At 38.1% G+C, this 25,227-nt stretch overlaps 1 protein-coding gene across 1 annotated transcript in view; it reads left to right on the top strand.

Annotated features, from left to right (window-relative positions):
- Positions 1 to 9,964: 9,964 nt before the first annotated feature.
- Positions 9,965 to 25,227, top strand: part of LOC129272795 (DNA-directed RNA polymerase II subunit RPB2) — a gene marked incomplete at its 5' end in the record, with an annotated part of 28,928 nt that continues 13,665 nt past the window's right edge. The window contains 10 exons of the mRNA XM_064107240.1: positions 9,965 to 10,213; positions 11,857 to 11,969; positions 12,546 to 12,706; positions 13,978 to 14,195; positions 16,391 to 16,555; positions 17,634 to 17,830; positions 19,818 to 20,001; positions 20,626 to 20,748; positions 21,458 to 21,601; positions 22,789 to 22,928. Coding sequence (XP_063963310.1) covers positions 9,965 to 10,213; positions 11,857 to 11,969; positions 12,546 to 12,706; positions 13,978 to 14,195; positions 16,391 to 16,555; positions 17,634 to 17,830; positions 19,818 to 20,001; positions 20,626 to 20,748; positions 21,458 to 21,601; positions 22,789 to 22,928 — 1,694 coding nt within the window. The remainder of the gene's footprint in view (positions 10,214 to 11,856; positions 11,970 to 12,545; positions 12,707 to 13,977; positions 14,196 to 16,390; positions 16,556 to 17,633; positions 17,831 to 19,817; positions 20,002 to 20,625; positions 20,749 to 21,457; positions 21,602 to 22,788; positions 22,929 to 25,227) is intronic.

Below are 25,227 nucleotides of genomic sequence, written 5' to 3'. Positions count from 1 at the left end.
CACCAACTCTTTCTTTCAAAAAAGAAACATGTATTAGGGTGGACAAATTGAAATCCTAAAATTTTTATTTGAACGTCTTCACATTTTTATTTAAAATGACATGAAAGAGAAAACAAAATCAAAGCAAACATACCAACTCCCAGTTCCAAAGGTTTCCAAAAAGTGAAGATATTAAGTGTCAAACTATGGCCTTTGTGAGACCAGAAAGGGACAGAGATAACCGATTCAGCCCCCTAACTTCCCCGAAGCTAGTTGTCACGTAAAATGGTCGATGAATAGCTAGTTTCGAACGACCTCCTTAAATTAATATTCAATTTTAAATTTGCCGCTGCAGCCCGGCTCGTAGTCTGTGGTAGCTTGTGCACGAGACGTTATTTACGAAAAATGCATTCTAAAAAGTAAAACTCTCCCCATAAATAGAAATTTACGATTTTCTTTAAAAATAAACGTTGATTCATATTTCATACCTATAAATGATGATCATTTGACATATTCGACTTCTAGATCATGTTTTTGGTTGAAGTTATTTCCATCTTTTCTTCTCCGTCAGAACTCCGAACGTAGTCACGGTCTTGCCATGCCCAGCGCACCCGGTACTGATGCACTGCGTATACGGTACTAGACCGGCCGCAGCTAGCTAGCTTCCCAGGCATAAATGCACAGTCATGACATGCCGTTGCCAATTTCAAGATATATTATAATTTACGTTTTTAAATGTTGTTTTATTTTTGTTTGTTTGTTTACGATCATGTCTAATTATGTAAATATTGTGTGTGATTTCCTGTAATTAAAAACATAGGCCTTATTAAAAAAAAAAAAAAAAAAAAAATATATATATATATTTAAACGTAATAATAGTACTCACCTAAACTAAAAACACCTCACATGTGCCTGTGATGCACCCCGGCCATTGTCTACCAATCTATTTCTATGATTATTTTTTCGAAATTACCGAAGAACACGAAAATATGTACGTCCATAAATATTTCTTTTAGGTATGGAATATTATTACAACGAGCAAATGTTGTTACCAGAAGTGGTAAATATTGTCCCATAAATGCATTTTTTTTTTAATACGAGGTTTAGAGGAGCGTATCTGTGAAGATCCATGGTGAAAAAGGCAGGACAAGCTGAAACTTGTTTTCATGAAACTTGTTTTCATTGTCGATTAAAGTTAGAAAGTTAATTTATTAATGGGGGTGACTTGAACACATCGGTAAAAGTATCAGTAGAAACAAACATAATTTACCTCTATATCATAAACATTAATTTTACCTCTAAATCATAAACATCCATAACAATATAGCACTGTATCAAACATATCAATTATTTCAGTTTTATGCTTAGAATACTCTTTTATGTTTGAGTGGAATTTCCCCATTTACAAGTTCAAGTTACTCTGTGCCCTTTGGTTCATGTCATGAAACCCGTTCTTATTTTCATTTCATTCATCAAATCAAATACGATACGGTGCAGTGCAACACGTGCAACAATGCCTGCTGTGGCGTATTGCAAAGATATCAATGTCTTTATGACATTAAAGGCATATTCTTTTGTTTATCATATCAAATGCAGCAGTTTTTGTCTCCACGAAGACATATATTTATTATTTTACTCCAACGAGGAAGCTGCCCAGGTGGAGTGGTGGAGCTGGGGCAAGTTTATAACAGAGGATACGCCCAGATTTGCATACCTCTAGGTAACTATTTACACCCCCCCCCAAAAAAAAAAAAAAAAATAGAAAATAAAATAAAAAAAATGAGTCAAGCAGAGTAAAAGCAACAGTGGAAAATCTTTGATAAAGGCAAGTAGAAAAAGTAATAAAAACAGGTCTAAACAAATAACAATTATATCTATTTTTTTTAGAGCTAAATTATAAAAATAACTTTTTAGTTTAAATAACAGTTTCATTGTATTATCAGCAATTTAATCCCAGATATTCCCCCCCCCTATCTCTCTCACGCTCTCTCATCCTCTCTGAATTTTATTTCTTCAAATAGAATGTTGAAGCCCATCGATCAAGCTTTGAATTTCTGCGTCAATCAGGGGAATTCCCTGGGTCTCTTGACAGGCTTGGGGTCGAACATGTGCCATTTGATCTCTCGCATGCGGTCTTTCCATTCAAGTTGTGGAAAATTCCATTCATAAATAATTTAGACTAATATCCAGTCTTTTATTTTTTTTCATTCGATTGATTTTCCTCACTTTACATGGCAGCGACTGTATTTCTCTTAATATTTTCAAAAAAAGGACTGTTTTTTAGACTAGACGTAAAAGTCAAGCGTCGCGCCACGCTACCGATTCATCAATATTCATGAGGAATCGTAACCACGTGATCGAAAAGATCGTCGGAAACGTGAATATTCAACAGCACTGGATGACGTCATTTTTAGTTTTTTGCTTGGGAATCCAAAACCCTGATAGGTATTGGCATGAAACCAACAGGAATAACACTAGAATACGATTTTCTAACGACCATATAATGTGCAGCTCAAAAAATGCACGGGATCATATTTTTTTTTAGTTTTTTCATCATTATTTCTGGATTGAGGGGGCGGGGCCTATGTACTTTTGACGTCAGAATCTCTATCAAAAGTTCTTTCGCTGAAGTTAGCCCACATTTTTCATAGACTTACCAGTTGCCAATCCCAAGCAATTTAATGATCAAAATGTGGAAAAACACGGTCACTTCCGCATTGGTCTCGCCGTGCGTTTAGAGAGAAAACTCGGGAGGAATTGGGTACAAAATCCACTGAAATCTTCGGCATCGGCCAGTTTTTAGATAACGAACGATAATAGTAGGGACAAGTATAGTATTTGTGAGTATGAGTGTTGTTTTTATCTTGAAGATGTTAAGATTTATATTTTTAAAAGATTTTTTATTGTATTTATCGTGTTTTCATTTTGCATCAACATTGGCAAAGATACTTTGACATTGGGACCATTTGCGAGCTGCGGCTTCCTCGCAGGCAGTGTCGCGGGTTCCAGGATGCTCGTTGTCCTCCCTACATGTATGCTGTAACTTTTGTAAGCAGAATTAGTATTCTGTATCTTAGTGTACTTCTCCTCACCCATGACATCGAGCTCCACCCAGGACCGTACACACCAAAGTATCCATGTGGAGTGTGTGCGAAGGCAGTAAGATGGTCGAAGAAAAGGACAGCTGTTGCATGTGACTCGTGCAATGTTTGGTACCATACAGATTGCATGGGAATGTCAACTGCCACATACAACAGTCTCAATAACAGCAATGTTACCTGGTTCTGCGCAAAATGTGATCAACCCAACACTTCATCTTCCCTGCTGGACTCATATATTTCTGAGAGTCAGAACAGCTTTGCTGTTCTCTCTGATCTTCCGGATGGCCAAAGTGAATTCAGCACATGTTCAGATACTTCATCATTTATCTCGATTGGAACAATCGAAGATTTAGATTCACCACCCAGGACTTCATCACCACAAAGAGCAAGGAGATCCAAGAAAAATAACTGTAAGTCCTTTAAAGTCCTTACTGTCAATTTTCAGAGCATCCGGAACAAGAAGGAAGCCTTCTGGGAAGCGGTTGAATCCTGCAACCCAGACATTATTGTTGGCAGTGAGACCTGGTTACGGCCAGACATCCTTAGCTCGGAAATCCTCCCGCCGGGTTACAACTTACCGGCTATCCGGAAAGACAGAAATGATGGGTACGGAGGTGTACTTATTGCAACCAAATCAGATATTATTGTATCAGAAGTGTCCATTGATACCAACAAGGAAATTGTGGCTGCTGAAATGAAAATCGTTGGTGGTCACAACCTGATAGTTATCTGTCTCTACCGTCCCCCTGATAACAACATAGTCAGTGCTGAGGAAATATGCAGTGCTATCAGTGGCGTCGTAAGAAACAACCCATCCTCGGCCATCTGGATCTCGGGTGATCTTAATTTGCCAGACATTAACTGGCAGACTGAGACTGTGACAGGCCACCAGTACAACCTCGGCGTTAACTCAGCATTCCTTTCAACCTTTCAAGACTTATGCCTCAGCCAAATAGTAGACTTTCCAACGAGAGGTCAATCAATCCTAGATGTCTTCCTCACAAATCGTCCATCTCTAATCAGGAAATGCATCCCCTTACCAGGTATCAGTGATCATGATATGGTCCTCACGGTTGCTGACATAAGGGCGAAGATACAGAGACCAATCAAGAGGAAGGTCTATCTTTGGAAGAAGGCAAACATGGACACCATCAGAGAAGCAATGGCAAGCTTTGCTGATAGCTACTTGGCCCAGACTTCTCTAGATACCCCGGTCGAAAGTCAGTGGACAGAGATAAAAAGTAAGATCTTATCTGCACTTGAGGAAGATGTACCATCGAAGATGACCTCATGCAGATTTAGCCAACCCTGGATCACGACAGAATTGAAACGTCTCTCCAGAAAGAAGAAAAGATCATTCAGGAGATCGAGAGCTGCCGCAGCCGAGATTGACAACACAGAACACCGTAATTACAAGGAACTTAAGAAAACTATGCAAAGGGAATGCCGTAAAACCTACCAGACCTACATCTCAGATCTGATATGTGGAGAAGGTCCCAGTGGAGGCAAGAGATTTTGGACATTCATTAAGAATAAGCGGTGTGACAACTCTGGAGTATCCCCACTCTTGAGAGATGGCGTCCTTCGATGTGACAGCAAAACAAAGGCTGCTGTCCTGAATGATCAGTTCTCTTCAGTCTTTACAAAAGAAGACATAGACAACATTCCTGACATGGGAGCTAGTCCACACCCGAAGATCTGCAACATTGAAATTGGTTCTGAAGGAGTCTGGAAACTGTTGTCCAAGATCAACCCATACAAGGCACCAGGACCTGACGGCCTTCCTGCACGTATCCTGAAGGAGTGTTCTACAGAGCTTGCACCTGTCCTTTCTTTACTGTTCCAGTCCACCCTACATCAAGGTGCAATTCCATTAGACTGGAAGGCTGCATTCATCACACCAATCTTCAAGAAAGGTAACCGGCACGAAGCCTGCAATTATAGACCAATTTCATTGACCTCACTTGTGTGCAAAACCCTTGAACACATCATATTCTCAGAAATCATCAATCACCTGGAATCTAACAGTATCTTGTCTGAAAAGCAACATGGTTTCAGAAAATTCCACTCCTGTGAGTCCCAACTGCTACTGACCATACACGACCTTGCCAAAGGGATTGACAACAAACAGCAGATAGATGCAATACTGTTAGACTTTTCAAAGGCATTTGATAAAGTACCACATGAAAGACTCTTGAGAAAACTAGCCTTCTATGGCATCCAAGGAAATCTTCTTGGTTGGATCAGAGCCTTCCTTAAAGATCGTGTCCAACAGGTGGTGCTTGAAGGAACTACCTCTCTCCCAGCTGATGTCAACTCGGGCGTACCTCAAGGGACTGTACTTGGCCCGCTTCTCTTCCTGGCCTACATCAACGACCTGCCTAACTGTGTCCAGTCGGAGGTGCGGATGTTTGCCGACGATTGTCTTCTCTACCGACACATCAGTTCGCAATCTGACGCAGACGCACTCCAAGAAGATCTTACTAACCTGCAAGATTGGGAAGCCAAGTGGCAGATGTCTTTCAATCCATCGAAGTGTGAAGTTCTGAGAGTGACCAATAAGGTGAAAAATGTCATCAAATCGCCTTATTCTCTTCATGGAGTTGAACTTCCAGCTGTTGACAATGCCAAGTACCTCGGAGTACACATCAACTCCAAGCTCAGCTGGAAGACGCATATTGACAGTACATGTAAAAAAGCAAATAGTACACGTGGATTCCTCCAAAGAAACCTGTATGGCTGCCCCAAGAAAATCAAGGACCAGGCATACAGGACATATGTACGACCTATCCTTGAGTATGCAGCAACAGCCTGGGATCCTCACTACCAAGACTACATCTGGAAACTTGAAATGGTTCAGAGGCGTGCTGCTCGGTTTATACTTGGAGACTACCACCCAAGACACAGTGTCACCGAAATGCTTCACTCATTGAAATGGCAGTCTCTCGCTGAAAGGAGAGCTCATCTGAAAGTGATCATGCTCTACCGTATTCTTCATGGACTGATTGCCATCCCACCTGAACCACCTTACCTCTACCCAGCACTACGATCATCTGGACGACGACATACTCAACATCGACAACAATTATGTAGGACCTCTGGGTTTCAGAACTCCTTCTTTCCTAGTGTTGTACGCCTTTGGAACCAGCTCCCTGCCAGTGTAACATCTGCTTCTTCTCTGGAACAGTTTAAGAGGCAGCTGGACGGGATAACGCTGCGCCAGGCTTAGATGGAAAAGGAGTTAGTTTTTACTTGCACAAGGAGCACTTTTACCTTATATGTACATACACCTTTAACCTCATAAGCATATTACTGAGGTTTGGCAATGCAGCATGGCACACTAGTTTTTAAGCACTGCACAAAGTACGAAAATACTCTACCCAGAGGTCTGTACTACACCCGGAAGAAGAAGAAGAAGAAGTCAAAGACAAAGGCTTTCTCAATTTCTGCAAATTTTTTTGCTTTATAGGCCTAGACAATTAAATTTGAGTTTTTGAGACATGACATGTAATTGTGATTATCTTTTTTTCAAATTGAGATGGATCTACAGTTTTGTCTGCCAAAAGACAGAGACTTAAAATGATATCATATTTCTCCCGCTCAAACACCTATTTAAAAACTGGAATTGAATTTCATATCCAAGCAGATTTCAAGGTAACTAGAGCGTCAAAGCTGTGCGCAATCTTGTTAAAGGTCAAGTCCACCCCAGAAAATTGTTGATTTGAATCGAAAGCGAAAAATCAAACAAACATAATGCTGCAAATTTCATCGAAATCAGATGTAAAATAAGAAAGATATGACATTTTAAAGTTTCGCTTATTTTTCACAAAACAGTTAAATGCACAACTCAGCGATATGCAAACGAGAGAGTCAATGATGTCCATCACTCACTATTTTTTTCGTTTTTTATTGTTTGAAAAATACAATATTTCAATTTTTACAGATTTGAAAATAAGGATCAACTTAACTTAAACATAAACCAAGGCTCGACATTAGCGGTGGCCCGGTGGCCCGGGGCCACCAGAAATTCACCTCGGCCAACCATTATTGAAAAAATATTAAGTTTTGGTGGCCCGAATCGGGCAACCAATAATTTTCAGAATAGCGCAATTTTTCTCCCCATTTTGCACGCATTTATCAACTTTCTACAGTTCAAATTGCAAGCCAGGTCGTCATGCGCCCTTTTTGTTGATCTACACACAAACACACACACAAAGTTGGCCTACCGCTATAGCATTAAGTAGCTTTTATCCAGCCGGCCGGCGCGGCTTGAGCTTTGCATGCTTGAAGCAGCTGTGCGCGCGTTAGCAGCCTATTCAGACTCAGGGAGTTGCAATACGAAATGTTGCTGCTAAGAAATCTTCCACAGAACTGTGAAAATCCAAGTCAAAGTCACATTTTACACCAATGAAATGCCCTTCTACAGACCTTTTTGCTAAAATCTGGTGTATCCTGATTATTTGCAAGCATTAAAAAGAGGAATCATGACCTCTCTTTTGACTCAAAAAGACCGATTTCCAAATGAAAATAATACACATAAAAACACATAGGTGAGTACATCACAGTCCCACATGTGCATTTGTATGTATGTTGTTACTTGGTTTCTTTCGAAGCTGTGTCTTTTCCGGTCTTTTCTAGCCAAAAATAAACAGACAGTTACTTTCATTCTTTCTTGTTTATAAATGACTTCTTAAACAACTCTTGAGAAAGTAAATACTTTGGGAAGGCATTTCCTTAATATGAAATGTGAATTTTTCCAACATTTTGGCAAATTCAGGGAAGGAAATTTCTCACACTTTTTTTTGCCCTTTTATTATTTTCTTTCATTTTTTTTGACATTGGTTAAACCATTTATACCCATTTATTCATTTTTAATGTTTTTCTTTACATTTTTCGGGCCACCAAACTTTAATATCGGGCCACCAAAAAAAGTTATTTGAAGGTTTTGGTGGCCCGAACGGGCCACCACCAAAAAAAGTTAATGTGGAGCCTTGCATAAACTGTTAAAATAATGGTAATTCCACATGTTCAGGGAGAAATTAAAATTTGTTGCACTTGACAAGGAGGAGAAAATTAGAATATTTCATATAATAAAATACGAAAGAAATAGTGAGTGGGTGACGTCATCAGTCTGCCAATTTGCATACCGACCATGATGTGCATAAAACAATTAAGCGAAACTTTAAATTGTCATAACTTTCTTATTTTACATCCGATTTTGATGAAATTTTCAGTGTTTTGCTTGTTGGATTTTTCTCTTTTTTTAAAATCAACTTTTTGTTGGGGTGGACTTGTCCTTTAATTTGGCGGGCGCGAGCTTTCTAGATAGTATCATCCCTCTTATAGGCCCCGGCCTCCTACTGTACGTTGCACATACCAAAGAATTGATGACTGTATCTGCTATATAGAATGTAAAAAATGAGGAAATACCATGTGAAATCATTAGAGACGAAGCAGTAAAATTGCTGATAACCAACTTTAAGCAATCTTACTCCAGAGATCATCATCAGGGGCCCGTTTCATAAAGGACTTGCGACATTACTGTTGTAACATTGCCATTATCATGATTATGGCAACTACCATGAAACCTTGATTATGATTGGCTGCTGAGCCCTTTTACCATGGTAGTTGCCATTGTGGCAAAGTTACGTGTAAGTCCTTAAAAACAGGCCCCAGATGAGACAAGATGGATATGGAAATGTCAATTCAAGGTGAGGGAGTATTTATTATGTCTTCACTGGTTGATACGAATAAAGATATCGCAAAAATGTATGGTTTTGTAGATGCTTATCAATTTCATATGCATATCAATTTCATATGCATGCATGAATAATGATATATGAAAAGAAGTTTTATAAAACCCAAATGTATGATTTGATTCATTGAATTGTTACTTAGAGTCATCATTACATTGAAAATTAGCCTGAGATAGCCATTGGTGGCGGAAGCCAAAAATTTAGGGGGGGTCCACCTGAAATTTTGGGATAGACAGGTAAACAATTTGGCAAGAAAAAAAAAAGGAAAAAAAGGTTATCAACCAAATTTTAAGGGGGGACCACAAAAATGTTAGGGGGTCCACCTGAATTTAGGGGGGGGGGGGAGACGCAGGAAACAAAATCAAGTTGGAGTCTCCAGTTTGCTTGGGAATCCAGGCGGGAGAATCTCCAGATCAGAGGGTGCTAGGGGTTGGAGTCTCTGAAAAGACTCTTTAGTAATCTATCCTTTCTTTCATTTAGTTTTACTTATGCATGAATGAAGCATCATATGAGCTGAATCAGATGAAAGAGGAAACTCTTAGTGTCAATTATATGTAATTTGTTAATATTGAATTATGATAGAACTGGGATTATACATTGGGATGTTGTCTTCCAGCATTTTACCCTCTTCTCCTCTGCAAATTAAAAAGGGAAGTTCAAACAGTTTATTGTAAAAATAGCAAGAAAAAGTAATAAACAGATATTGGTGAAGGTTTGAGGAGAATCCAGCAAAGATTTGAAAAGTTATTGTATTTTGATTTGTGACGACATTATGCAAGTAGCTTCCCATGTATCACAATGAAATGTCATTTTCTCCAAGAATAAAAAATAGGTTTTATTGTTCCTTCTGTATATCAACAGACTAATTATTTCACACCCGCTCCTGAAAGAAGTATATTTATACTTTTCATGAACCATTTAAAAACTTGAAATTTATGCATTTTATTTGACATAACATATGGGGTAGCTGCTCATATATGATGTAATGCTTCAACAATTTAAAATTCTAATGACTTTCTTAATCTCAGTGGATTCTCCTCAAATCTTCACCACTACTTATAACTATTTTTTCTGGTATTTTTACAACAAACTTTTGTTCGGTGTGAACTTTCCCTTCGTTTGTAATATACTCCTATTGTCTTTGTACCTGCAGAAGTTTATGGTGAGGAGGAGACTGATGACCTGACCCCCGATCAGTGGCAGGAGGCCTGCTGGATCGTCATCAGCTCTTACTTTGATGAGAAGGGTCTCGTCCGTCAGCAGCTGGACTCCTTCGATGAGTTCATCCAGATGTCGGTTCAGAGAATCGTGGAGGACTCACCAGCTGTTGATCTGCAGGCCGAGGCTCAGCATTTAACCACTGAACAGGAAGTGCCTGTAAGTTCACCGACATGTAGGCTGTTGATATGGGGTCTTCCCTTGAGGCCGAGGGTCCACAATGCGGAGGATTATGCTTGTCCACATCAAAATCATTTTCACATCAAAATAATTTTCTGCTTAGCTACTCTCATAAACTTTTGGATGGCTGCAGATGTTCAAAATTTCGCATCCCCCCATAAACCCCACCTTAATTACTTCTGAATCTATCTATTATGAAAATTTAGAGAATGTCCTGTGGCCATTTCAATATAATAAATAACTTTTTTAGTAGGATCAACCTCTGTCTATCTCCATTCTTACATGTGCTTCACTCCATGATGTACTTAAGCCATGATAATTTATGAGCATCACAATTTCTCACCGGCTCTCAGTTCCAATATCTTACAGCTAGGGCACTTTTCCATTGGCCACATTTCTACATCACAGCGCAAATGGAAAATATAAACAAGAGTGCAATAAATCCTGAAAGCTATCAAGATAGGCACTGAGTACAATCAACTTTGTGTCAGTGTGGTCTATCATTGACTGTGTTATAAACAACAAAACTTTAAAATAAACATTAAATTTTGAGATAAACATCAATAATACAGAGAATGAATTAGCCCATAGTTTTATTCATGAACAGAGAAACTAAAATGCTTTTGAGAGGAAAGTACTTTTTTTGCTACTTGGTAACATAATAATTATGGTATGAATGTATTGCGTTGTGAAGAAGTTTGTTATTATTCAAGTGGGCCTATACATGTACAAGGCTACAAAGTGCAGAATGTTAAAGGGATGGTCCGGGCTGAAAGTTTAATAGCTTAATAGATAGAGTAGAATTCACTGAGCAAAATGCCGAAAATTTCATTGAATTCGGATAACAAATAACAAAGTTATTGAATTTTAAAGTTTAGCAATATTTTGTGAAAACAGTCCTCATGAATATTCATCAGGTGGGCTGATGATGTCACATCCCCACTTGTTCTTTTGTATTTTATTATATGAAATTAGGTTTATTCAAATTTATTCAGAAAAATTGGATTGACAACTGATTTAGTGCATTAGATATTTATTGCTGCAACTTATTTCATTATAAGGGAGACATATTATTCACACAAGTATGAAATAATGAAAAAAATATGATTTTATCTAATAACATAAGAAAATTGAAAGTGGGGATGTGACATCATCAGCCCACCTAATGAATATTCATGACAACTGTATTCACAAAATATTGCTAAACTTTAAACTTCAATAACTTTATTATTTGTTATCCGATTTTGATGAAATTTACAGCATTTTGCTCAGTGAATTCTACTCTATGTATTAATATATAAATATTTTCAGCCTGGACCATTTATGAGGCGCCGATTTATCTAGTTTTCTATTCAATAGCGCACTATATATTACACCGTATGTAGCTCCAGCTGCTAAAGGCACTTGGTGCATTCAAGGAATTAATCCTGCCACATTGCATTATGTTGGCCACATGTGAGTAGTTGAGGACTACTGAGGCTGCTAGTTTGTTGCTGTTTTAAGCTCTTTTTTTCATTTGAGCTAGAAATCATTTCAGATTGTTCCTACAATAGGGGCAGGGAACTACATAAAAAAAATGATTTAAAATATCATTTATTTCACACAAATGTTGCTGTCTACAGACAAGATACCTTCTGAAGTTCGAGCAGATCTATCTCTCCAAGCCAACTCATTGGGAGAAGGATGGCTCACCGAGTCCTATGATGCCAAATGAAGCTCGTCTCAGAAATCTCACGTAAGTCTACTACACCCAGGCAAAAAAGTAATTATTTATTTTCGAGGGATACTTTTCGCAACTTTCTCCCTAACATTGCAGTGAATTGGGATTTAGTGGGGCTTTTTTTATAAATTTCCCAGGCTCTTTTGAGTATTTTGGGGCGGAATCACCCCATGCCCCATGTGATATTTTCCCTGTTACACCCCCGCCCCCATGACCTCTTTCTAGGTAGACCCCACATTTTCATCATTTAATTTTCTTTTATGATTTTAAATGGAAATCTTTTTTTAACAGTATACAGTTCTGTGATTTCATGAATTCAATATTTTTGTTCACTTTTGAAAATTCTTACAAATATATATGTGATAAAGATTATACATTGATTAATTAAAAAATATATATATATTTACCAGTATTTATGTATTCCAATGAATAATTGTAAAACATTTGTTTGTAATTTTGTGAGAGGCAGTATATGGTGGACCCAAATATCATCTATTGATTGAAGTTCCTATGCCACAACATTTGGGTATTGTCATCATATCTTGCAGCCATACCTTCTACTATTCCTAATAATTTTGTCCTCAATTGCAGGTATTCTGCTCCATTGTATGTTGATATCACAAAGACAGTACTCAAGGATGGAGAGGATCCACAAGAAACTATCCATCAGAAAACCTTCATTGGGAAGATTCCCATCATGCTTCGCTCGACGTACTGCCTCCTCAATGGACTCACAGATCGTGATCTGACAGGTACAGTACTGCCCTATCTACCTCGTTCATTTTGTCTAATTATGCGTAAATATATTTTTGACCAATGATGAGCAATCATAAGTAAAGTATTACTACCAGTCTTGAAATAAGGATCCACATATTAACAGGGTTCCCACAGTCATGGAAAATCCTGGAAAAATTTGTGGTCATGGAAAGTCAGGAAATTAGGAAAATTTGTGAAAAGTCATGGAATTGCATTTACCTCTTGGCTATGGCAGCTTTCTAATTTGTCTTGTCTCACAACTCTCATGGTACCCTGGTCAGAAACGGCACATATACTAATGATATTAGATGTACATGTCATGAGTAAGATAGTGGGTGGAACGGATGGCTGTGAGGGGAGGTGGAGGCCATCATAAAGTGTCTGATTTGGGAAACTGTGCCCGAAAGGAAGTCATGGAAAGCAGCAATTTAGTCATGGAAAAGTCATGGAATTGTGTTATCAAATATCTGTGGGAATCCTGATATTATCAAACAAGTACAGTGAAACCTGTCTGCAGTGACCCCCAAGGAAGATACAAATTGTGGCCTTTATAGACAGGTGACTGTAATAGACAGGTTCTTATACACATGATCTGCCTCGATGGAAATCTGTTTTAGTGGTGACGATAGGCAGGTGGCTGCTATAGATGGGTGACCTACAGCACAGGTTTGACTGTGTTAGAACTAAAAAGATACCTTGTGTACACGTAATTCTTACGAACACCCTCAATGGAGTGTACTATTCCATGCAGTGGCGTGTTTTCCTTCAAGAAATTTATCCACATTGTGCTGCACTCAACCCAGGTGGGGTGAATGGGTACCTGGTAAGAATTAATTCCTTCAAACACAGCGCGTCTAACAGCTACTGTGCTTAAGCCAGGGTAATTATGCTGCATTACTGTAGAGCACTGTAGAGCGCTTGCTATATAAGCAAGTATAATTATTCATATAGTAATAAACAGATTTGGTTGGGAAGAGGTCAAGTGAAATCAAGGAGGAAATCATTAGGTGATTTCAAGTTCAGTGTTGACCTTTTGGTGTTGGTGTTAGGTCAGTTTTTACATGATTATAACACAAAAAATGAAATGAAGATGGTCCTGAAAAGTCACTCACTTTTTGTTGAGATGTCAATAGTGTGATCTGGATATGTTTTGGAGCTAGGGGAAGCAATCCAAACTTCAACACCAACACCATGGCCAACACCGGACTTGAAATCACCCATTGCATCTTTACAATTACCATCAACTTTATTTTCCCATAATTTACAGAATTGAACGAGTGTCCCCTCGATCCCGGAGGCTACTTCATCATCAACGGCTCTGAGAAGGTTCTCATCGCCCAAGAGAAGATGTCCACCAACTCGGTGTATGTCTTTGCCAAGAAAGACTCCAAGTATGCCTTCACTGCAGAGTGCAGATCATGCCTTGAGCATTCATCACGTCCAACCAGTACCCTCTGGGTTCATATGATGGCCAAGGGAGGCCAGGTAAGGAAACCCGGCCGTACTGGGACCAGAAGGAAGCAGTCGATAGTGCTGGGCGATATTTCAATATTATCAAAATTATGCGATATTGAATGTCTAATAATGATTTTATGCTTATGTTGGTATACCACAGTAACACAATATGCCAAAAATTATTGTTGATTTTGAAAAGTTTAATCACTATTTATTGACTACAAATGTTGCTCTTTATTGTTTTAATTCAACGCAGAAGTTTTGCGAGTTTGTACCCACATGCCGACTTTTCATAAACAAGCACAGATGAAAGTGGTACTTACATTACCCCCTTCCCGCTCTCATGGTATCGCAGCACATAATGAACGTACAATGCCAGACTCTGCGATATTTTGCTGGCAGTAATCAACTAACATTGAAATCAAACTTCGACCAGCATTAGCAGTCGAATCCATTGAGTATATAGCGCCTTCTCCTTGGGGTTACGAAATGCTTTACAATCTGCTCCATGAGCTATACATGTTTGGCACAACAGTGATAACATTTCAAAAGAGACCATTTGAGCAATAAAAACAGTCATTAACAAAATAATGAGCTTCTTGAACTGTCCATGGATGTAAAATCAAACAATAAAAGCAACAGACACATTTCCAGTTAAAGAGCTAAAATCTTTCTGCCGTTTACATGAATGCCAGTGCATTAAAAGCATGATGGTAAATCACTCATATCTCATAGCAGGATCAGTTGGGGTTTTGAAAAATGAAAATTGGTAGGGTAAGGACATTTCTGCCATACTTTGTCAAAAGGACGCAAGTAACAATATAAGAACATCCTGTAAAAAGAGCAAAGTTTGATTGCCATTTATAGTAGATAGATGCACATGATGCATTATGTTGGTGAACCAGCCATATCTCATAGCAGGATCCATGTTTTTCTTTTAACTTTGGCATTGAAGAAGAAAACAAATTGTTAGATATAAACAGTTTAAAAACTCGAATTTCTTGATAATTGATATGAAATGTTTTTAGTGAAATATCATTGATATTTAAATGCCCCGATAAAGAATATGCTTTAACCATACCTTAACCCTCAAGCTCCCGGGGTATTTTGATTCTTGTCATTCCCGGGGGGGGGGCCATTATGGCCCCCCCTTAAGATCTCGGCCGCCGATCGCGCGAGCGACGCAAAAATTTGCACGCTGGTAGTGTGTGATGTAATCTACAAGGCTGTATGGTAAAATTTTCCAAAATATTGAGATTTTATTTTATATGAATTAATTATGCTAATTTATGCATAAATCATACTTTTTGCTCTAATTCACTAAATAAAGCTCCTAGAATGCTAATTTTTGGTAAAAATATTCTTTGTAGCATTCTTAACAATCGCAATTCAAAAAAACTTTGGTTTGGAAATCAATTTCTTATGTATTTTATTGTTTTATGAATTTCTTATGTATTTCCTTGTTTTTTTACTTTTGGTTTTTTATTGTTTTTTCAATGGAAATCGTTCCAGACTTAATTCTGATCATAAACAAGGCAAAATTAATTAAGTTTAATCAGTAAAAGTAGAAATAATGATACATTTATGAATTTTGGCTAAATACACTATTTGCATTGGATTTGTACATGAAATCACGTTTATGAGCAATTTTGGGTCTGACATGCACTTATATAATGTTGCGTAATGTCGTAACCGCGTACCCGGGCGTCACAAATTTGGTCTCAAAATTTGCGCGAGACTTGAAAGTAAAAAGTAAGTGAGCGGCGAGGTCAAAAAATTTCTCGCAGCAGATATATCGCGAAAATTGTTGAGGGGGGGGCCATTATGGCCCCCCCCCCCCCCCCCCGGGAGAATTAGGGTTAAAATTGTTGATACAGTAACACCATGTCATTGAGAGCCATTCATACTCCGAAGTACCGAAGCGATGACATCAGTTGCCATGGTGTCATGGCGGCCTGGTTCTAAACAAATGAACTCGGAATGAAAGCGTGTGTTTCTCATAGGAGAAAATGGCTGCTATCGGAATTTCATCGCTTGAAACCTATTTTCAGATGAGCCAAAGTCATTTGCAAGTACAAATATTTACAGACGATCGTCAGCTGTGACCGTACTAAGAACCAGCCTGCCATGACACCATGGCAACTGACATCACACTTCGGTAATCTATTCTACATGGACTTTACAGATAAGATCCATACTTGATTCTGACTTGTTTGTTGTTGTAGGGTGCGAGGAAGAGTGCGATTGGTCAGAGGATGATATCAGTACTACCTTACATCAGACAGGAAGTACCCATCATGGTGGTCTTCAGAGCTCTTGGATTCGTGGCTGATCGTGACATCCTTGAACACATCATCTACGACTTTGATGATCCAGAAATGATGGAAATGGTGAGTTAATCATTCCTAAGTTTATGGGGCTTAAGGCCCTGACACATTGTTCTGTGCATGCCTTGTGGATGAGTTGTGGGTGATAGCCTGCAACAAGCTTTGAGTATGTTTGAAACTTTTCTGCATGCATAATCGACTTGCATGCACTCCTGCTGGCAAATGCATGCGAGATGTATGTGAGATACTGTCAATGTGGGCGACCTGTGGACAACCTGCAGGTAGCCAAATAGTAGCCTCATCCGATTACTTAGACTTCAAAGAATAACATTTAATTGACTTCTTTTATTTCCTCCAAAATTATGTTTGCACATGTTTATCTTAAAATGTATCTTTTCTCACTGAAATCTTCTTGGGAGGGTTAGTGACAAAGATGACATATTTATCATGGTAACATGGAAGATGGTAGCGCAGAATACAATTTCCTGTATGCACATGTGGGAATGCTACCACATTCCATCTAAATTAGTTTTCATGACATAATTTAGACAAAATAGCATTGGTTCCGAGAAAATGATGAGTTGATTTTCTATGGGAAGCCCATATGGATCATCAGTGCAGGCAATATTTCACTGGGGTGTACTGTAGGTGATTTTAAATTTAATGATTTAGATTGTCTTCCTTATGTTCAACATACAAAATTATCCAAGTCACATTATTGATAGCTCAACACAGAAAGAGATTTGTTTCAGGAACAGCTTCATTTCAAGTTTGATGCTGTGTTGATATAAAAATCAATGAAGCAATTATCAGAAATACTCATACATTGTAATACAGCGTATGTTTTCGCTATCGCAATTTGCTTCACCTTTTTTAAAAGACAAATAATAATGATAACGTCATATTTTACCCATGGAAGCCACTTCAGTTCTGAAAACTGTTCTACCAGCGGGCCCTGCTTAACATGATAATGTTATTATTACCCCGGCTGCTACACAAAAAGTCTTTTGTGTAGCGGATTAGATTACATAGGACTGTAGAAAACATAGTTGAGAGCTTTTTTCTAAAGACCAAATATGCTAATCAAATTTCATAAGCAAAATTATTCCATGTACTCTCACAGTATATCTTCTTGCGGTAGGTCAAACCTTCTTTGGACGAGGCATTTGTCATCCAGGAGCAGAGTGTTGCTCTGAACTTCATTGGAGCCCGTGGAGCGCGACCCGGTGTCACCAAGGAAAGACGTATCAAGTACGCTAGGGAGATCCTGCAGAAAGAAATGTTGCCTCACGTTGGTGTCAGCGACTTCTGTGAAACCAAGAAAGCATACTTCCTTGGGTAAGTCTGCTTGGATAATGTCCATGAAGTAATATATTCATGCTGCCATATACATGTATGTTCATTGTGTGAATGGTGTACTGAGACAAAAAAAAGCAAGTGGTAGGACTGAATTTATAAAAAGCAAAATTTAGCATGACGAAAAACCTCCATTTGAGAACACTATACCCCAGTTTCTTTTTCACCAATTCTCTTCTCCAAGTACTATAAGCCCGAACTGCAATTTAAGTATCAAAACACCTGTTTCTTGACCTCGGTCCTAAGACAACACGACAGCCCAGCACATACAGTCACAGCAGGGGGCCACACACGATGGATTGCAACGTGTCTAAGAGCCTGCTATGGAGTTCCGTGTATACACGCGGTGAAGTGCAACTTTTTTCTTCTTTCTTCTTTTCTTCCTTCCTTCCTTCCTTTCTTTCTTTCTTTCTTTCTTTCTTTCTTTCTCTCTTTCTTTCTTTCTTTCTTTCTTTCTTTCTTTCTTTCTTTCTTTCTTTCTTTCTTTCTTTCTTTCTTTCTTTCTTTCTTTCTTTCTTTCTTTCTTTCTTTCTTTCTTTCTTTCTTTCTTTCTTTCTTTCTTTCTTTCTTTCTTTCTTTCTTTCTTTCTTTCTTTCTTTCTTTCTTTCTTTCTTTCTTTCTTTCTTTCTTTCTTTCTTTCTTTCTTTCTTTCTTTCTTTCTTTCCTTCTTTCTTTCTTTCTGTCTGGCTGTTTTTTTTTTTAACGTTAGGACTGTATCAATGCTCGAGTGAACGGCATGCATCCCATATTTTCTTGCTGGACGGACAGAAACTATGGGATGCATTGCAGCGCTGAGGGCGGTCCCTGCATGCAAAGCATACCGTAATTTTTATTCGCTTATTTTCCTTATTTCGAGGTCGATTTTCTTCGTTTGAAATTGAAAAAGGACTAATATTGGATGTCTGAATACAATATGCCTTTGGAAACGTTATTAAATATCGAATACAATAATTTCATTCCGAAGGTCCTTCTACAGGCAGAGAAGTCTTACGTAATAGCACAGCTGTTGTTTATCATTTCGTCCTTGGCTTTACTGGCCTGTGGAGGTGAAATTGAGACAACGGGGATTACCTGGCCAAGATGGGTTTATCGGGGCTTGGAAATGTTCAAATGAAAAATGGGGTCTAAAACCGCAGTTTGCGATCCGAACTGCGGTGACGCCTCAAATGGGGTATTTTCGTAATGGTCTAAAGATCAGACAATGAAGATGGAGGAAAAACTCACAATAACGGTGATGATCAGAAGATATTTTGTTCTATATATTTTTTACAGTGTGTTTCTTGATGATATTTCTGAATGACTGTTCAGTAAAATATGCTTGCTATCTCAACTCCCACAATAGCATCCAATCATTATTTAAGTCTGAATCATTTCACATCTTTCCTAAATTCCCAGTCAATTGGAAATTTTAAAGAGTATTTGCTTTCTGATTGGTTGTGAGTTTGCATTTAAACACTGCACATTTGATTTGCCTTTGCTAGATTGTAATTAATCAATACTTTCATGTTATGGAGCCCTGTGGGCCATTTCATAAAGCTGTTCGTAAGTTAAGAGCGACTTTAAGAACGACTGGTGATCCTTTCTTACGCACTAAATAACCACCAATGAACATTTAATGGTGAATATCATTTACCACAAGAAAGGCTCACCAGTCGTTCTTAAAGTCGCTCTTAACTTACGAACAGCTTTATGAAACACCCACCAGAACTAGATTTTATCACTAATGGGTATCGCAAAAATTTTCTTATCGATTTCATTTCTATTTGGGTCACCAGATCAGTCATATATTTTGCAATTTGTGCAACAATTATTCCATGTACTCTCACTGTATATCTTCTTGCGGTAGGTCAAAACTTCTTTGCTACAGCTAAAATTGACCTCTGAATTGTAAATTTGCAAATATTTTCTTCCAACAAATTGAAAAATAGGAAACATTTGGTTAATTTTTTTTCTCTTGTATCTGGCTCAGATATTGTGTACATAGATTACTCCTGGCTACTATTGGTCGTCGGGAGGTAGATGATCGTGATCACTATGGTAACAAGCGATTGGATCTCGCTGGTCCACTCCTAGCCTTCCTCTTCAGAGGGCTCTTCAAGAATCTTCTCAAAGAAGTCCGCATGTACGCTCAGAAATTCATTGACAAGGGCAAGGTAAGTAGGCCTGGGACAAATACCCTTTTTGCCATTTGGTTGTTACCAAGGTAAACAAACAGATAATCTCTTTACAATGTCTAAAAAATTCAGTAGTCAAGATGTTAAAATGCCATCGTCAACCGATGATCTGAAGTATTTTTCAAGTCACATATTCAATTTTTTTGTCCCCATCTTTTTCTTTTGGACAGGATATTGAAAATTAGAAGAGATCTAACAATCGTCAAGGCTGACTTTTATGTAATTGTCATACTGTATTCTGATTTATCCATCGGTGTTGTAGCTACGCTAGACAATGCCTGGCTTGCCCGTCCAGTGCTCTGAATTAGAGCATGGCACTCATAAAAAAGCACTTCACTGCCCAGCCTAAATCCCCCCTAAATTGCTTGAGAAATGTATAAAAAATGAACTCAGTCAGGTTATTTATTTCATTCCAAAATTTATCCCTCATTTGATGATTTTAGCTCATAGTTTTAACCTTCTAAAAGTTGTAAAACCCTGGACCCCCGGCCATGGGGGGGGGAGGGGGGGAGGGGGGAGGGTGAGCGCTTCACTCCTTGCTCGTAACAGCACTGATAACGGTCCAGACACACTATTCTCCATGTTTGTATGTTTGTTCATTAGGACTTCAACATGGAGCTTGCCATTAAGACTAGGATCATCACAGACGGTCTCAAGTATTCCTTGGCCACCGGTAATTGGGGAGACCAGAAGAAGGCCCATCAGGCCAGGGCTGGTGTTTCACAGGTTTGTAATAAAATCAACTTCATAAAGAAAAATGTTTTTAATCCATTGTTTAGTTATTCAATAGACTGAAAATGTATGTTTTTCATTTGTCTCCAATAGTACAACACCTGAAACTGCTGTGAAAGAAAATATCAATGGAGCATGGAAGGGATTTGCACCCAAGACCTCTGGTTTACTAGACCAACGTCTTAGACCACTCAACCATTGGAGTGCCAATGTAGTCATGACATTGATTTGCCAAACTGGAATTATTTTACTAAGTAGATGCAAAATTACACAAGTTGGATGTCAGTGACACTTTACATAGCAATATATGTCCACTTTGGTCAGTTTTATGCTAACAAATACAGCTATAACTGCTTATCTTATCTAAACCTTTAAAAAACATGTTTATTGAAATTTTGTCCATTGTCCTTGGAAAAACCATAAATCTAGGAGAAAGTGTGCTCTAAACTGAATATTCAGGACAAAAGGCACCATATAACAGCCTTAGATAGCACATATTAATGGTAAGAAAAAGCAGTGTGTCATCAGATATTTCTGATAAAATAATTTAATTGTTAAGAAATATAATCCTGATAGGTAGTATAATCAATTTATATTACATTTTTCAGAGTTTAGCATAGTGATACATGTATTTACTGAAAAATAACAAGAATGTTAATATTCAGTAAAAATTCATAATCAATTCTCATATCTTTTTGTGTAGGTGTTGAATAGATTAACGTTCGTATCCACTCTCTCGCATCTGCGGCGACTCAACTCTCCCGTTGGACGTGATGGAAAGTTAGCCCGCCCTCGTCAGCTTCACAACACACAGTGGGGTATGGTGTGCCCTGCAGAGACCCCAGAGGTAGGTTTGGTTTGATTTATTGCACATGATATTGCATAAAGGAATCCAGTTAAAGGTGAATCCAACCTTGGTCATAAAATGCTGTGTGAGTGAGAGAGGATAAAAATAAGTAAAAAAGGAATGGTGAAACTTTGAAAGAAAGCAGACAAGCAATAAGAAAGTTATGTAAATTCTAGCATGTTTAAAAAAAAAAATATTCCAAAGTTTTAAAAAATTAAAAAATAATTTTTTTGTGAATGTGAAGATGAAAAAAATGAAAAAAAGGAATGGTGAAACTTTGAAAGAAAGCAGACAAGCAATAAGAAAGTCATGTAAATTTTAGCATGTTTTTAAAAAAGAAATATTCCAAAGTTTTAAAAAATGAAAAAATAAGTTTTTTGTGAACGTGAAGATGAAAAAAATATAAAAATATTATGACTTTTTATGAATGTGAACAGACATTGCTTTTTGATATGCATTGCATGAGTTTTCACTTTGTGAACATGTATTTTATTTCGATTTCCCTATGTGAAATGTTGCTTGTTGAACTGGGTTCCATGACGTTTGCTCTGGCGACAATTGCTCCGATAGAAAATCTGCACGTTAAGCCAAACATAAAACCAAACTTCTGAAACTAAATAAACCCTAATCCTTATCTTAATATTATTCTAAACCAAAAACCCTATTACAATCCTAACTCTAATCCTATGCCCTCTGAGATATTAAGACCTGCGAAATGTTGCAGGAGCATATATGTCTTGTCAGTATTGACTTGTCCCACCCATATGATTTAAAGAGAAATTCCAGTAGTTGCAGTAAACACTGATTTCATGAGAAAGTCTGTAAAACAAGGCTTAATTGTCAGAATATCATCGAGGATCTAGATCTGGTACAGTTACATAAACTGAACTTCGTGAAATCTTGAAATCTACGCTGAAAAATGTTCAGACTGAAGATCCCCAACACAGATAAGCGCACGTGGGACAGTGTATAATTATTGCTTTGAATGTCGTGCCCGACGCTCTACCCGAATCCTGTGCTTATTTGCTGATTTCTCAGCAATTACACAATTTCTTCCAGAATCTTTTGGCACATACGTTTTATTTATACAAACAGACACTTTGGTGGTCATTTCATTGGATTCTGTACGAACTCATTTTGATATCGTTACCAAAACTAGCATTTACCTTTAATGATGTTATTACTAGGGCCATGCTGTAGGTCTGGTAAAGAACCTTGCCTTGATGGCCTACATCTCTGTGGGTTCACAACCCAGTCCTATCCTGGAATTCTTGGAGGAGTGGAGCATGGAAAACTTGGAAGAAATAGCCCCCTCTGCCATCAACGAGTAAGATTATTGTCAAGATATTTATGTTTGCATAGAAACCATGAAATTGTATTAAAGCAGATTGCGAAGATCTTATAGATTTGAAAACCAGCATCTTGTGATAATATCATATGAGGGAGGGGGGTGATAAATGGAAGCTAAATGGCCCAAATTCACAAAGGAGGTTTTTGAAAACACACGGTTGAGTCCATGGCTTTTGCAGATCTCCTGTATAATTTACGCTTATTTACCGCCTCCAATGTCCAATGTTGATGCGCTTTCTTGTCACAGTGCGCGAAATGGATGCCAGTTGCCGTGGTTATCCACGCTATATTATTCATGAGTCCACTGTTTGAAAAGTGGACTCATTAATTAAAAACAGTGGACTCATGAATAAAATAGCGTGGATAACCATGGCAACAGGCATCAATTTGGCGCACTCTGACAAAAGCGCGCATCAGCATTGGACATTTTTGTCTCACCTGCATAGCAGAGTAAGACTATATGCGCCGCTTTTCCGACGACGGCGGCGTCGACACCAAATCTTAACCTCTGGTTAAGTTTTTGAAATGACAGCATAACTTAGAAAGTATATGGACCTAGTTCATGAAACTTGGCCATAAGGTTAATCAAGTATTACTGAACATCCTACCTGAGTTTCAGGTCACATGACCAAGATCAAAGGTCATTTAGGGTCAATGAACTAAGACCATGTTGGGGGAATCAACATCAAAATCTTAACCTCTGGTTAAGTGTTTGAAATGTCATCATAACTTAGAAAATATATGGACCTAGTTCATGAAACTTGGCCATAAGGTTAATCAAGTATTACTGAACATCCTACCTGAGTTTCAGGTCACATGACCAAGGTCAAAGGTCATTTAGGGTCAATGAACTTTGGCCAAATTGGGGGTATCTGTTGAATTACCATCATAACTTTGAAAGTTTATGGATCTGATTCATGAAACTTGGACATAAGAATAATCAAGTATCACTGAACATCCTGTGCAAGTTTCGGGTCACATGATTTAGGTCAAAGGTCAATTAGGGTCAATGAACTTTGGCCAAATTGGGGGTATTTGTTGAATTACCATCATAACTTTGAAAGTTATTGGTCTAGTTCATAAAACTTGGACATAGGAGTAATCAAGTATCACTGAACATCCTGTGTGAATTTCAGGTCACATGACCAACTCAAAGGTCAATGAACTTTGGCCATGTGGGGGTATCTATTGAATTACTATCATAACTTTGAAAGTTTATAGATCTGATTCATGAAACTTGGACATAAGAGTAATCAAGTATCTTTAACCATCCCGTCCGAGTTCCAGGTCACATGACCAAGGTCAAAGGTCATTTAAGGTCAATGAACTTTGGCCCTGTTTGGGGTATTTGTTGAATTACCATCATATCTCTGTAAGTGTATTGGTCTAGTTCATAAAACATGGACAAAAGAGTAACCAAATATAGCTGAACATCTTGTGCGAGTTTCAGGTCACATGACCAAGGTCAAAGGCCAATGGACTTTGGGGGTATTTCTTGAATTACCATTATAACTCAGATCACATGACCAAAGTCAAAGGTCATCTTAGGTCATTGAACTTTGGCCATTTTAGAGGTAATTATTAGACTGCTGTCATAATTTTCAAAGTTTATAGACATACAGTAGTGTATAAAATGTGGATGTAGGGGTAGTCAAGTATCACTAACAAGTTTTAGGTCACATGATCAAGGTCAAATGTCAATGAACGTAGTATTTTATCATTATATGAATGGTGTTATTTTGTGAACAATTATTTTATAGTAGATTTCAAATTTAGCACTGCTGCTACATTGAATCGCGTGATGCAGGTGAGACGGCCAGTGGCATTCCACTTGTTTAATATACACGTTAAAATAAGCGTAATTTATACAGGAAATCTGCATAAACAATGGACTCAACCGTGGGTTGTCAAAACCTCCTGTGTGAATTTGGGCCAATGAGAGCAATTTACTTCAATTTGTCTTTGAAATTATTGGCTACTTATCAAAATTAATGATATATTAACTGGCCTTGAGGGTAACATCAAAGATATTGCCCACAACAGAATCATAATCGCTGAGTCTTTAGACAAGGGCAGTATGGTTCTATTAAGGGCAGTATATTCCCCTAGAAGAGTCAGTCAGTATTCTAATCATAATCCAAATCAGACATCTAGAGCTTAATGATTGTGACGTAATTATAAGGTCACATCCCTTGAGATGCATATCCAGAGCCTTTCTATCTTCATTAACATTATGATGTATACCGTTGCTGATAGGGCCAATATGACGTGTAGCC

The sequence above is a fragment of the Lytechinus pictus genome, chromosome 12 (genome assembly GCF_037042905.1).
Source record: "Lytechinus pictus isolate F3 Inbred chromosome 12, Lp3.0, whole genome shotgun sequence".
Classification (NCBI taxonomy): Eukaryota; Metazoa; Echinodermata; class Echinoidea; order Temnopleuroida; family Toxopneustidae; genus Lytechinus; species Lytechinus pictus.
The sequence above is the reverse complement of the archived record's forward strand: the minus strand, read 5'-3'. Positions and strand labels throughout refer to the sequence as shown.